This window comes from Bos grunniens, chromosome 5 (genome assembly GCF_055505025.1).
Source record: "Bos grunniens cultivar Pamir isolate PY7600 chromosome 5, Bosgru_T2T1.0, whole genome shotgun sequence".
NCBI classification, from domain to species: domain Eukaryota; kingdom Metazoa; phylum Chordata; class Mammalia; order Artiodactyla; family Bovidae; genus Bos; species Bos grunniens.
The window spans coordinates 30,488,339-30,501,879 of NC_141169.1; the positions used below are offsets into that span (position 1 = coordinate 30,488,339).

General features: G+C 40.1%; 1 protein-coding gene and 1 long non-coding RNA gene across 7 annotated transcripts in view; one reads left to right on the top strand and one right to left on the bottom strand.

The window, feature by feature from the left end:
• The window catches only part of CERS5 (ceramide synthase 5), a 31,785-nt gene extending 29,892 nt beyond the window's left edge, over nt 1–1,893 (top strand). For all 6 annotated transcript variants that reach the window (XM_086399503.1, XM_086399502.1, XM_086399506.1 and 3 more), the window contains one exon: nt 981–1,893. In XM_086399503.1, coding sequence (XP_086255629.1) covers nt 981–988 — 8 coding nt within the window. In that variant the 3' untranslated portion in view covers nt 989–1,893. The remainder of the gene's footprint in view (nt 1–980) is intronic.
• LOC147371624 (uncharacterized) lies at nt 295–13,238 on the bottom strand. Its single transcript, XR_015163673.1, has 3 exons — nt 13,064–13,238; nt 3,678–3,841; nt 295–480 (listed from the first exon to the last, which is right to left on the bottom strand). It is a non-coding gene; the product is annotated as an uncharacterized LOC147371624 (long non-coding RNA).
• Nucleotides 13,239–13,541: the final 303 nt, after the last annotated feature.

Sequence of the window (13,541 nt, forward strand, 5' to 3'; positions counted from 1 at the left end):
GATAATCAACTCGTGATCAGAGTTCACGAGGTTCAGAGGTCAATAGCTATAATAAGCCATAGAATCTTAGAGCTAACCCAAAGCAAGTACCCCACCCTCTGGTAACAGCAATTGTAGTATTGTTTCCTTATCACCTCCTTCTGTTATTTACTTAGAAAAAAAAAAAGCACACGTTTATTATCCTTCAGTTCTGGAGGGCAAAAGCCTGACATAGGTCTCACTGGGTGTCTTTCCTTTTTACTTTTATGGTCCATGGTAGAAAATTTGAAATACTTTGCTTGGTATGCAGGATAGTTTAGATCGGAAAACACTGCTTTAATCCAAATCCTTCATTTGAAAATACAGAATAAAAAGCTGAGTTTGAAAGGTGAAGATTCATAGGGAATAGCATGATTGGGACTGGGATTCTTGTCTTGCTGACTGCCAGTCTGCTTTTCTTTTTACCATGTTGTGTATCTTCAGGATACTAGAGAGGTAATCCTGTTAGGAGAAAAAGGAAAACATTGAAGAAACAAGTGCATTGGATGTTAATATTTGGGCCCAGGAAGAGTAGAACACCTAAAAAGACCCAATTGTGGATCAACTTTGGGGATATAGCAAAACTCTAGATCACCAAAACTGCAGTGGAAGTGATGACGACAGCCCTGTATTGTTGTGCTGGCCTTTTCTCTTTTTGAGGTAGAAGAGAAAGGGTATGTGAATGTTTTTAGCTCTTTTAGGCTGGTCCTGGAAGGTAAACTCCTCCACCAAGACGGCTACTTACTTCATTGAGAACAGAATTAGGGATGATGAGAGAGAAACACAGAAAGCAGGCAGGTACTCATAAGTCTCTATGGTCCCGATAGTATTTTGAGTCAGGTGCCACCAGAAAGTAGGCCAGATTGGAAACCGTGCCCAAACATGGGCTCTGTGGGCTCTGTCTTATGATTCTAGAAGAGTTCTATCCTTACCTTTCCTACCTTTGGCCCCATCCCTCCCAGGTGTCTAAGGATGATCGCAGTGATGTGGAGAGCAGCTCAGAGGAAGAAGATATAACCACCAGCACAAAAGGTCCCTGTGGCCGCAGCTCCAGCAATGGTGCCAATCGGGTGAATGGTCACATGGGAGGCAGCTACTGGGCTGAAGAGTAAGGTGGTTGGTATGGGGACTTCAGCATAGACGGACTTGCAGGGCCACTGGCAACCTACTCCTCTTGGGCCTCCCCACATCTACATTCCTGGGTCTAGGGGGTGTGCAGGGCACTGAGGAGAATCAAGAAGCAAATATTTTCACTTTTAAAAAAAACTCTGCCATTTCGTATTTAATAGCCTCCAGGTTCTTTCAGTAATGTTATTTGCTCTGTGTGTGCACGTGCGTGTGTGTGTGTGCGCGCCTGTGCATGTGCATTTGTGCATATGCGTGAGTCTTGTTGCCTAGGTTGGGGCACATTTCTGGACTAGGGCCATTAGGCCTTGCCTGGTCTCCTCTGAACCCACCTCAGTCCCAGATTTGGCTGCATCTTGAATTATGCTGTTTCCAGAGTGTCCCCTCCCTGGTTGCCCATGGCTCTTGAGCCCTGACCATCTGAATGGAGCAGCTGAGTTTAGCTCCACGTTTCTGCACTGTTTCTTCTTTGGAGCTGGAATATTTCCCATGAAGTTGTATGCAAACAGACAACCATGAAATGGGTGGCCAGGATTGCTGCGGCCCCTAGCTAGATCCCCTTCCTGCCACCTGGTAGTGACAGGGACAGCTGCTGATACCCTGCTCTTTATTCAATGGTACGCAGGAAGTGGGGGTGGCGGGTGGGAGGAGTGGGTGATCTGAGGGCTGGAGGACAACAGCTACTGGGTGAGCTGTTAACGGTTTATATTATTGTTTACTCTTCTGTGATTAAAAGTGCTTCAACCCTCATCTGCTGTCTCAACCTCTTTAGTGACTCTATCCCCAGTTCCCTGAATCCATAGTCTGATTAATAACTTTTTCAGGTCTGATTCTAGAGGCCATTGGACACCCAAGTTTTTCCTTTCTGTGCATATATGCTAGAGAGAGAGCACCTTCATTTTAAGGCTTTATATTTTAACAAAAAATAAACATGTGTAGTGATCATAAGAAAAAATACTGAGCAAATAAAAGCATGTATATTGCCAAAGCAGCAAAGACTGGTTGAAGAGCTAAGACACCTGAGTATTTCCTGTATGTCCCATTTTATTGAGTATAGAGACTGCCAGTTAATATCTTAAGATGGAGATAAGTGAGTCTAAACCAGTGTTTTCTGTTTTAATTCTGGTTTCTCTTCTAGCCCATGGAGAAACAATTTTCCTAATCTAGATTTTTCTGTAGTTGAGGTTTAGGCAAAATTACCAATAGTAGTATTTATCTCTTAGAATATTTTCCATTCAGTGAATATTCAGATTATCAAAATATTTCCAGATGTTCTTGTGTACATTAAGACATATGGAATGCTTCATTGTTAAGGAGACAGATAAAAATGGAAAGAAATAGGTTATTGTAGGTTATTGTTCTAAGAATCAGATACTCATTTGATGTTCATTGACATTACTGGGATACTAACCCTACTAAATTTACCTTACTGAGTGGCTGGATTTTAAAAAGACTTACTATATATATATAGCACAAGGGCAAATTAAGTTCTAAAAAATTTTACGTAGTTATTTAGTCAGAACTAGTCAGGAAGACTAAAAGACTAAGGTCTTACATTTAATTCCTCAACTTACCATATTGTTGAATAGTAATTGTGAAATATGAAAATACTTTGGAAAGTCAGACAAGATATGTATGCCTTTTGAAGTTGGAACAATTGCTTTGTAAATACGATTGAATTAGTTGGCCCAGTTAATCTGACACGTGGTATAATTAAAATAATAACAGTTAACACATAGCTCTTTATTACATACCAGGTATGGTATTGAGCACTTTACAGAGGATTAAAATACAGCAAAATAGGCTAACTTTGCTAAATTCAAACACCCAGTAAAGAATCAGAGTCTCTATTCTTAATCACTATACTGTAACACTTCTCAAGACTTTATGTAAGGAAGAATAGTTGTTGGAGAAACATCTAGCCAGAGGCATAGACTGATTAGAGTTAACTTTGGATGACTGAATTGAGATTAGAGTCGGTTATAGGAACAAGGCTTGTTCTGAGCACAGAGTTGGAATTGGAGGGAAGTGAGAGAGTGCTAGAGGGTTTGAATACAGAACTGGAAGACAATAGTGTTAACTGGGATGGCAGAACTGTCATGAGGCCAGATTTATAGATGGCCTTGGAAGGTTTCATGCCTGAGAGCAGGTTAGATGCAAACACATCATCCCTACCTGAGAACTAGGAATATTTATAAGAGAAGCAAGGCATTACCTCTCCACTGTTGAATATAAAAGAATTTGAGAGACCCCTGGAGGTCCAGCCATTAAACTCCACATTTCCGCTATAGGGCGTGTGGGTTCGATCCCTGGTCAGGGAACTAGATCCCACATGAAGTTTTAACTTTATTATTTACTGAAAAGATAACACGTTTGTATAGTGCTTAACTGCTTTGAAGATGATCTCACAACATCAAAAAGCGAACTTCAGAACACTTTGTAAAAGTAGGGATTATTATCTGCATTCTATAAATGAGTGTTTGAATTGTACCTTGACCCTAAGTGGGAAGCTGCTATAAATGGGGAAGACATACCTGGTATTCCCTGATAGCTCAGTTGGTAAACAATCCGCCTGCAGTGCAGGAAACCCTGGTTCAATTCCTGGGTCGGGAAGATCTGCTGGAGAAGGGATAGGCTACCCACTCCAGTATTCTTGGGCTTCACTTATGGCTTCCCTTGGGGCTGGTAAAGAATCCACCTGCAATGCAAGAAATCTGAGTTTGATCCCTGGATTGGGAAGACTTCCCTGGAGAAGGGAAAGGCTACCCACTCCAGTATTCTGGCCTGGAGAATTCCATGGACTGTATAGTCCGTTGGGTCACAAAGAGTCAGACACAACTGAGTGACTTTCACTATGTCCACCTAAAATATAATGGTGTAAAACAACAGTTTATTTCTCATGGTTTGATTGGATGAATGAGCCCAGTTAGAAATACCTCATGTGGTTACAGTGAGATGGCAGCTGGGAATGGAGTAGTTTAGAGACTCAACTGAGCTGGATGTCGAAGATGATTAATAGTCTGGCTAGAAGTTAATGCTGGCCATTCCCTAGGAACTGTCGGGGCTGTCAACTAATACACCTAAACATATCTTTCCATGCCTTGAGCTTTGCTCAAATGGTTGCATTGCATAATGCGGGAAGCAGACGTCACTAGGCCAGTTAGTGTTGATTGAGGGAATTCTCTGGCAGTTCAATGGTTAGAACTTGGTGCTTTCACTGTGGTGGCCCCGGTTCAATCCCTGGTGGGGAATTAAGATCCCACAGCCTTGCAGTGTGGCCAAAAATAAAGAATGTTGACTGGAACTGGCACACATTATTTCCACTGTATCCTACTGATTGAAGCAGTCACAGGGACCACCTAGATACCAGGGAGTGCTGAGGTAGATTCTACCTCTTGGTAAAGGATTGGTGAGGTCACTGCAGAAGAGCATGGGAGAGGACTTCCCTGGTGGGCCAGTGGTTAAAAATGCATCTTCTAATACAGGGAATGTGGGTTCAATCCCTGGTTGGGGACCTAACATCCCACATGCTGCGGGTCAGCTAAGCCCATGTGCCACAATTAAAGAGCCCAAGTGCCATAACTACTGAGCCCACTTCCTCTGAGCTCATGTTCCAGCTCCTTGCACACCACAACTAGAGAAAGCCCACGTGCCAAAAAATGAAGACCCAATGCAGACAAAAATTTTTTTAAAAGGAGCATGGAGAATGGTTGCATTCACCTTTGAAAAATTCAATTTGCCACAGTGACAAAACAGTCTCAGAAGTTGTTCAAAAAACACAGATTGCCTGTTACATATCATGAGCTTTCACAGTCCTAAAAACAATCATGAGTGTAGTTAGTGGGTGGTAGTATGCTTATTTTAAACCAAGTTCTTCAGACTTTAGATCCAGTATGTCTGCAGGAAGATAATTTCACTTCAATTAAATATTTATCAAGTGCCTACTTGATGATAGGCACTGTGGCAGAGAAGCTAGAGACACAAAGATGAACAAGATCTGGTTTCTACTTTCAGAGAGCTCAGACACCAGTAAGGAAAGGAAAAAAAAAAAAAGATACAATGTGATAGCAACTGTTCTAAATTGTTCTTGGCAAGGTGGGAGAAAACTTGAAAGTGGAGCTGGACCATTAAAGATGAGTAGAACTTTGCCAGGAAAACAGGAATAGGAAGGTATTACGTTTAGGAGAGATGGGAGTATATGAAAGATATCAGTTCTGGTTGATATGAAATAACTTGAGACAAACATCTAGAAATGGTGGGTAAATGAGGTGGGTTTTTTTCTTTTTTTCCCTTTAATGCACAGCTGAGCTTCTAGAAAGTGACACAAAAGATGCAAAGAAGTTGAAAACTAGAGCAGAAGCCAAAACACCTGATGCAGTTACTGAAGGAATAAAGACTTGGGTTTTAATGCTGACAAGAGATAAGACTGTGGCCCCATGCAGGAAGCTGAACTGAGACCTCGAGTTAAAGCCACAGCAAAAGGAGGGAACTAAGAAAAATACACGCAGTTGGCAAAAGGAGAAAGCAAAGATGTTTGAATGCTTGGGCTTGTGAGGTCAGGATGCTCTTGAGAATATTCTCAAATTCTGGTCCCATACTTCATGTGAATTTGAGAACCTAAATGCATACTTCCTTTGTGGTCTGGGAAACATCACAACCCCCAACCCCATCCCCAGGTAAGAACTTGAAGGAAAATTGATCTCAGATTAATTATCTCTGGGCCTGTTTTGGGAAGACCTGTACATAATGATGCAGACAATGCTGGAGTTCTTACTAATACACTACCACCAACAACCCCCACCAAACAGAAAAGTTCCAAAAGATTATCTCAAGTCTGCAGCACATATAAGCACATATAAGTATACAAGCACATACTTGTATCCAGAGTGTATATAATTAAGGAAATGACAAGGACAACCCAATAGGAAGAAAAGGAGAGAGGGGAGGGAACAAAGGATATGAATAGGTAATTCCTAGAGAGTGAATATGCCAATGGATAATCAATAAAAAGGTGATCAACCTTACTATAAATCAATGATATGTAAAATGAATAGAATCCACTTTACACCAACAGAATGAGGAAATGTTGCCAGTGTGAGTAACATTGACATAACTTTTGGAAAAGCAACTTAATAACTAGTAAAGCTATCTTTTGTAGAAACTAGAACAAGGAAATTAATCGCATTGCTGTTTATAAGTGGGGGAAAAATGGAAAAATATCAGTGGTCTTTCTACTAGAAAAATGGAATAAATTAATCTACTCATGTAATTGGAATATTATACAACATGAGCTAAATTTTCCTGTTAATATGGATGTGTAGTCCAAACCAGTAGGACATATATATATTTATGTATGAATTTTAAAGTATGTTACAGGGAATTGTTTCATGTGGATTTGGAGTCTGAGAAATCTCAGGATCTATAGTCAGCAAGCTAGAGATCCAAGAAGGCTATAGTTTATGGTATAGTTCCAATCTGAGTCCAAAAGCCTGAAAACTAGGAAAACCGGTGGTGAAAGCTGCAGTCCAAGTCCATAGGCAGGGGAAGACAAATGTTCCAGCTCAAAGACAGTCAAGTAGAAAGACTGCCCTCTTACTCTACTGTTTAAAAAAAATTAAAGGGACTGCCCTGGTGATCCAGTGGCCAAGACTCTGCACTCTCAATGCAGGGGACCTGGGTTTGATCCCTGGTCAGGGAACTAGATCCCACATGCCACAACTAAAGATCGAAGATCCCACATGCTGTAACTAAGACCTGGTCAGTCAAATATTTTTTAATGAAAAAAATTAAAGTTATTGATTTATAATAGTTTGACATATATATATTTTTAAAAGATTCCACATATAAGTGATAACATAGAATCTGTCTTATTTCACTAAGCATAATACCCTCCAAGTCCATCTGTGCTGTTGCAAATGGCAAATTTTCATTCTTCTCTTTGGCTGAGTAGTAGTCCATTTTTTGTGTGTATGTGTGTATAATACATCTTTATTCATCTGTTGATGGACACATTGATTGCTTCCATATCTTGCCTATTACAAATAATGCTATGAACATTGCAGTGCATATTGTCTTTTCAAATTAGTGTTTTCATTTTCCTCTGGTTTATACCGAAGAGTGGAATCACTGGATCATATGGTAGTTCCATTTTTAGTTTATTGAGGAACCTCCAATACTGTAGCTGCACCAGTTTACATTCCCACCAACAGTGTGCTGGGGTTCCCTTTTCTCCACATCCTTGCCAGCATTTATTTGTGGTCTTTTTGAGAGTAGCCATTCTGATAGGTGTGAGGTAATATCTCTTTGTAGTTTTGATTTGCATTTCCCTGATGATTAGCAGTGTTGAGCATCATGTGCCTTTTGGGCATCTGTGTATCTTCTTTGGGAAAATGTCTATTCAGGTCTTCTGTCCATTGGGTTGTTTTTTTATGTTCAGTTGTATGAGCTTGTTGTTGTTCAGTTGCTAAGTTGTGTCTGACTCTGTGACCCCATGGACTGTAGCCTGCCAAACTCCTCTGTCCATGGGATTCTCCAGGCAAGAATAGGGAGTGAATTGCCATTTCCTTCCGCAGTGGATCTTCCCGGACTGGGGATCAAACCTGTGTCTCCTGCACTGGAAGGCAGATTCTTGACCACTGAGCCACCAGGGAAGCCTTGTATGAGCCTACTTTACCTTTTCTATTTAGGCTGTCAATGGATTGGATAAGATCCAACCACAATGGGGAGGGCAGTTGCTTTATTCAGTCTACAGACTCAAATATCAATGTCATCCAGAAACACCCTCTAAGATGCACCAGGAATACTCTAACCAACTGGCTGGGTGTTCTATGGCCAACTCAACACGTAAAATTAACCTTTGCAAAGGATAAATATCAAAAGCATAATGTTGAGTGAAAAGGCAAGCTGCAAAAAAAAAATATATATATATATATATATGTCCCATCTGATGCAAAGTTACATTACTTGTTTAACCCAAAAATATATTTAGGGTATTTCTGTAGTAAACATACAGAAACATACAAGGATGGATACTGCCTATCTTTATGGAGGGAGAGTATGCATTTCATATGAAATTTTATTTTTGGTGGTCTTCAATAAGTTTGGAATAATTCATAATTGTAAAAAGTTTTTCCAATGTAAAAACAAGTGTGTGGCATTTTCAGGGAACTCTATAATCTGTTGGAGTTGGACCAAAGTAGCAAGAGATGAGAATAAGAAGGTGGCTTAGGACCAGATTGTGAAGAACCTTGACTATCAGGCTGCCGGGGACCAGCCCCAGCTGATCCAGGGTATTCGAAGGAGAGACGGCCTAGGCGACTATTTATATGCTAATTAGAGATCTAAAGAATAATAGAATGAGGATAGCTCAGTAGGAAAATTCAGTGGAGAAAAGAGGCTGAGTAGTTTGGTTTACGGGGGAGATCAGTAAAACTTCAAGACAAGAAGTTTGCACCACTTACGTAGGCCGCAGGCGCCCTCTCGAATAGCGGAAGGTGCCTCACCCTAGACACCTCGAGTGGGTCTTAGAAGCCCAGGCATAATTAGTAAGCGTGGTGGGTTCCGCGCTCCAGATGGAGACTCAGCTGGAAGTTAAAGGGAAGAATGACATGGGGAGACCAAGTGTTGGTTGAGCAAGGCCCGTAGCTTTATTTTCAACAGGGGCTTATATACCCTAAGTTACACATAGAGGATAATAGGGGATGCAAAGTCAGCAGTCTTTGATTCTTATCAAAAACCAGGGTTTCTTTCCTGCAAATTTATCGTATACAAATGGTTTAGGTGATTTACATCATCTTCTGGCCAGAAGGCCTATTAACATTTTATGACTCTTGACAAGGACTTATCAACAAAGACTTATTTTCTCTAAGAGTAATTATTTTAAGGTTTGGCACCATCTTCCGAAGATAAAATTGCATTCCTATAGGGCGGATGTGTAATGGGTTTACAACAAAGGAAAGAATTTATTACCTTAAGGGTCTAAAGTTACTAACACCAAGGCCACTACTTATTTTTTCTATATACCAACTATACATATTCAAGGATACAATTCAGGGGATGTGAAAACTTGGCAACAAACATTGACTCATCAATGAAATCCTTTACTAGTCTTATTCTGACAGTTTCTAACTCTCTGAGAGGCTCTAAGCTATTTGAATATCTTAAGCTTCCCGTGCCTCTGGAGGCTGGGAAACTGTAAACAATCGTATGCATAGCTGCAGGAGTCCGGGTAAACTTGTCAGGCGAGTTAGAGAGCCATCTGAGGGGTTTGGATTTAAACACTCCTAATTGCCCAGGAACTTTATTAATTGGAGCTGTAAGTTAACTCTTTGACAGAGAGAGCGAGATGGTGGTAGGGGACAGCCCCCAGTAAAGTCAGAGGTGAGAGCACAAAGCAATAAAGTAGGCAGACTCTGGTTTTTTGGGGGAAGATACTCGAGAATATCCGGGGAGACTCCCGAGGCTCGATCCCGCCTTTGCGTATGCTGAGCCTCCTTCCTCATGACCTTTGTCACGAGCGGAATGTCTCTCGCCGGCTCCCGGCATCAGTCTAGAGTTAAATTTTAGCTGGTAGATCATGGGAGGCACAAAGTTTTAAGTAGCAAGAGGAGTTTTCTAAAACTCCTCTTGTAGAAGGGTTATCCTAGGATTTAGGTGCTGACCTTAAAGAGGTAAAGGAAATGGCTTTTTTAAAAGGGGGCCTATGAATTGGCTTAGGTCTATACATAGTAAGGTTATCTGTACCACCTTCACCCCAGCCATCAGCATACAATTCTGTTTTTCCTTTTAGCTCAGTAAGGTCTCTTGTAAGGCAGGCCTCATCAGGAAGAGTTTAGCCATAAGCCCTAGGCCTATAGTAGATTAGGAATCAACCTTCACTCAACTGGCTTCTATGAAAGATGTTTAGGAAACAATATGAAACTTTCTAGCAATAACATGACTTTCTTTGCTAGTAATAATTTATTATAAGGAATTGTGGCTTGCACAGGTGTGGATGTATTCCTTGTGGCTCCTAGTAGTATGGCTGTTCTCTCCCTACAGTAGGGTTCCCAGGACAAGCTGTGGCTCTGCTACCAAAGCTGATCCTAACACAGAGTGGGGAGAGCTGTGGGGTCCCAAGGTCTGCCCATTAGTCCTTCTCTCCTGAGGCTTTGGCCTCTGAATAGTTGAAGAGACCAGATAAAAGATAATTCAATCAACATATATTTCTTTATGTACATGTAAACACATTGAAAATGGTAATAGGAACATACCAAACTGTTAACACAGGTAATTTCTGAGTAGGGAAATAGGAAGGGTGTTGGGTAGGGGGCGGAGGGACAATTATTTGTCTATATTTGAAAATATGTTACATTGAGGATATATTCATGTACCTTAAGAAACTTAAAAACTAGTAGATATGATACAAATGAACACTTTTTTCAAAACAAAAAACCTGTTGAAGCAAGTCTGGCAATATGTTCAAGTCAGTTAAAACTGAGAAATAAGTATATAAGTGTTATTTCTAAGTTCCCTCAGCTTTCATATAACTCAAAAAATATTTTTATTATAAAAATCAGATATGTTCATTGTAAAAAATGCAACTAATTAAGTACCTGACCTCTCCATTCACCCTAATCATTATTAACAGTTTGGTATATAGTCTTCTGGGACCACTTATCAGATAACCAAATGTATACAAATGTGTTTCTTTTAAAACAAAAATCAGAGATCATACCATACATATTCTGCTGGTTTTGACTGATAACATTCCATTTTATGAGTATACCATTATCTGTTAACTAATTCCTGAACTTATTTAAGTTTTTCTTTACTATTAACATAATACTGCAGATAAGACCTTTGAATGAATATATCGTACAGTTGTGTGGCTAGAGTCCTAGCACAGAAATAACTAGGTAAGAAGATATAGACACTTAAAATTTTTTTTTGATAGGAAAAGAGTATACAAACTTGTATTGCCATTCATTAACAAAAGATTTCCTTGTATTATTTAAATATTAAAAGTGCTGTGAAAGGGCTGGTTGCTTGGGAGTGTAAAAGAGGTCTTAAATGTCATGACGGGGAATCTGACCTTGACCCAGTAGCCAGTGGCTTTTGTCTCTATTTTTAAAGCCCATTACCTTGCACAGGCATTTAAGGGCATGTTTCCTGACATGACCTTGGGCTGTATCCTGAAGTTTTGTATGAAATATTGTTTTATTGCTTTTAAAGAAGGTAAAAATCTTCAGTTTTGTTTTTTCCCTTTGATTTGAAGGTTTCCCAGGAATATTTCATTTCCAAGTAGTTGAGGTTATCATTTATTTATAATTTTATTGGATGTGATCAGAGAATACTATCTGTAAAATTTCTACTTTTAAGTTTGTTTTAAAATTTTTTGAGTAGTTAAATAATCAGTGTTTATAAGTATTCTATAGATACAGAAAATGATCTATTCTGTATTTATTATATATACACATACTTGTGTATCAGGCTTGTTGTCTGTATTATTCATTTCTAATGTTTTTATTCCTCTAGTGGTGTTCAGTCCTGAACAAAGTATAATACAGACTCTCACTATAATTGTATTTTTATCCTGTTCTCTCTGTATTCCTAAGAATTTTTCCTAAGAAATTTTCCTAAAAATTCCTAAGAATTTTTCCTTTAGTTTCTTAGTTGCAGACAAATTTATGATAACCACCCTTCTCCATAATTTATCTTTTTATATTACCAAATGATCTATTTATTCCATTTAGTGTTTTTTAACTTTTCTTAATATTACCACTATTGCTTTACATTGGTTTGCATTTGTCTGATACGTCTTACCCATCTATTTTCAACTTCTCTGTATTAGTGAGTATGTGTATTGGAAACTATATATATTTTGGATTTGCCTTTTTAGCCCAAATCTATTAGATTTTGTCTTTTAATGAGAGAATCCAGTCCATTGATACTTAGTGTAATAACCAATGAACTTAATTATATTCCTTCATCTTAATTTGACAGCACATAAGTCTATTTTTTTTATTCTTTTTCATTAAATACATACAGTTCATGCTCAGTTTAGTTCAGTTCAGTCACTCAGTTGTATCCAACTCTTTGTCACCCCATGAATTGCAGCACGCCAGGCCTCCCTGTCTATCACCAGCTCCCGGCATTCACTCAAACTCATGTCCATTGAGTCGGTAATGCCATCCAGCCAGTAATGCCATCCAGCCATCTCATCCTCTGTCGTCCCCTTCTCCTCCTGCCCCCAATCCCTCCCAGCATCAGAGTCTTTTCCAATGAGTCAACTCTTCACATGAGGTGGAGTTTCAGCTTTAGTATCAGTCCTTCCAAAGAAATCCCAGGGCTGATCTCCTTCAGAATGGACTGGTTGGATCTCCTTGCAGTCCAAGGGACTCTCAAGAGTCTTCTCCAACACCACAGTTCAAAAGCATCAATTCTTTGGCACTCAGCTTTCTTCACAGTCCAACTCTCACATCCATACATGACCACTGGAAAAACCATAGTCTTGACTAGATGGACCTTTGTTGGCAAAGTCATGTCTCCGCTTTTTAATATGCTATCTAGTTTGGTCATAACTTTCCTTCCAAGGAGTAAGCATCTTTTAATTTCATGGCTGCAAGTTCATGGGGTTCTCAAGGCAAGAATACTGAAGTGGTTTGCCATTCCCTTCTCCAGTGGACCACATTCTGTCAGACCTCTCCACCATGACCTGCCCATCTTGGGTGGCCCCACACGGCATGGCTTAGTTTCATTGAGTTAGACAAGGCTGTGATCCGTGTGATCAGATTTACTAGTTTTCTGTGATTATGGTTTCACTGTGTCTGCCCTCTGATGCCCTCTCGCAATACCTACCATCTTACTTGGGTTTCTCCTACCTTGGACGTGAGGTATCTCTTCAAGGCTGCTCCAGCAAAGCGCAACTGCTGCTTCTTACCTTGGACATGGGGTTGCTCCTCTCAGCCACCGCCCCTGACCTCGGGCTCGGGTTAGCTCCTCTCGGCCACCGCCCCTGACCTCAGGCGCAGGGAAGCTCCTCTCGGCCACCGCCCCTGACCTCAGGTGCAGGGTAGTAAATACCAAACAATTGCTTGAATTTAGGTTTTGACAAGCTGTATTTGAAAAGACAGTAGGTACTCCAAGTGAAAATGAGGTAGGAGAGGACTGAACCTAGGCAGGAAATAAGACTGGACAGATAAATATTGGCATACTATATATTGGTACTCTATTAGAATTCTCCAGAGAAACAAAACTAATACATTAGAATAAGAGTGAGAGTAAGATTTATTTCAAGGAATTGCTAATACAACTGTAGGGACTGGTAATCCTTGAGATCTGTAGAGCAGGCCAGCAGGCTGAAAATACAGGTGAAAGTTGATGTTACAGTCTAAGATCCACAGGCTGGAAACTCAAGT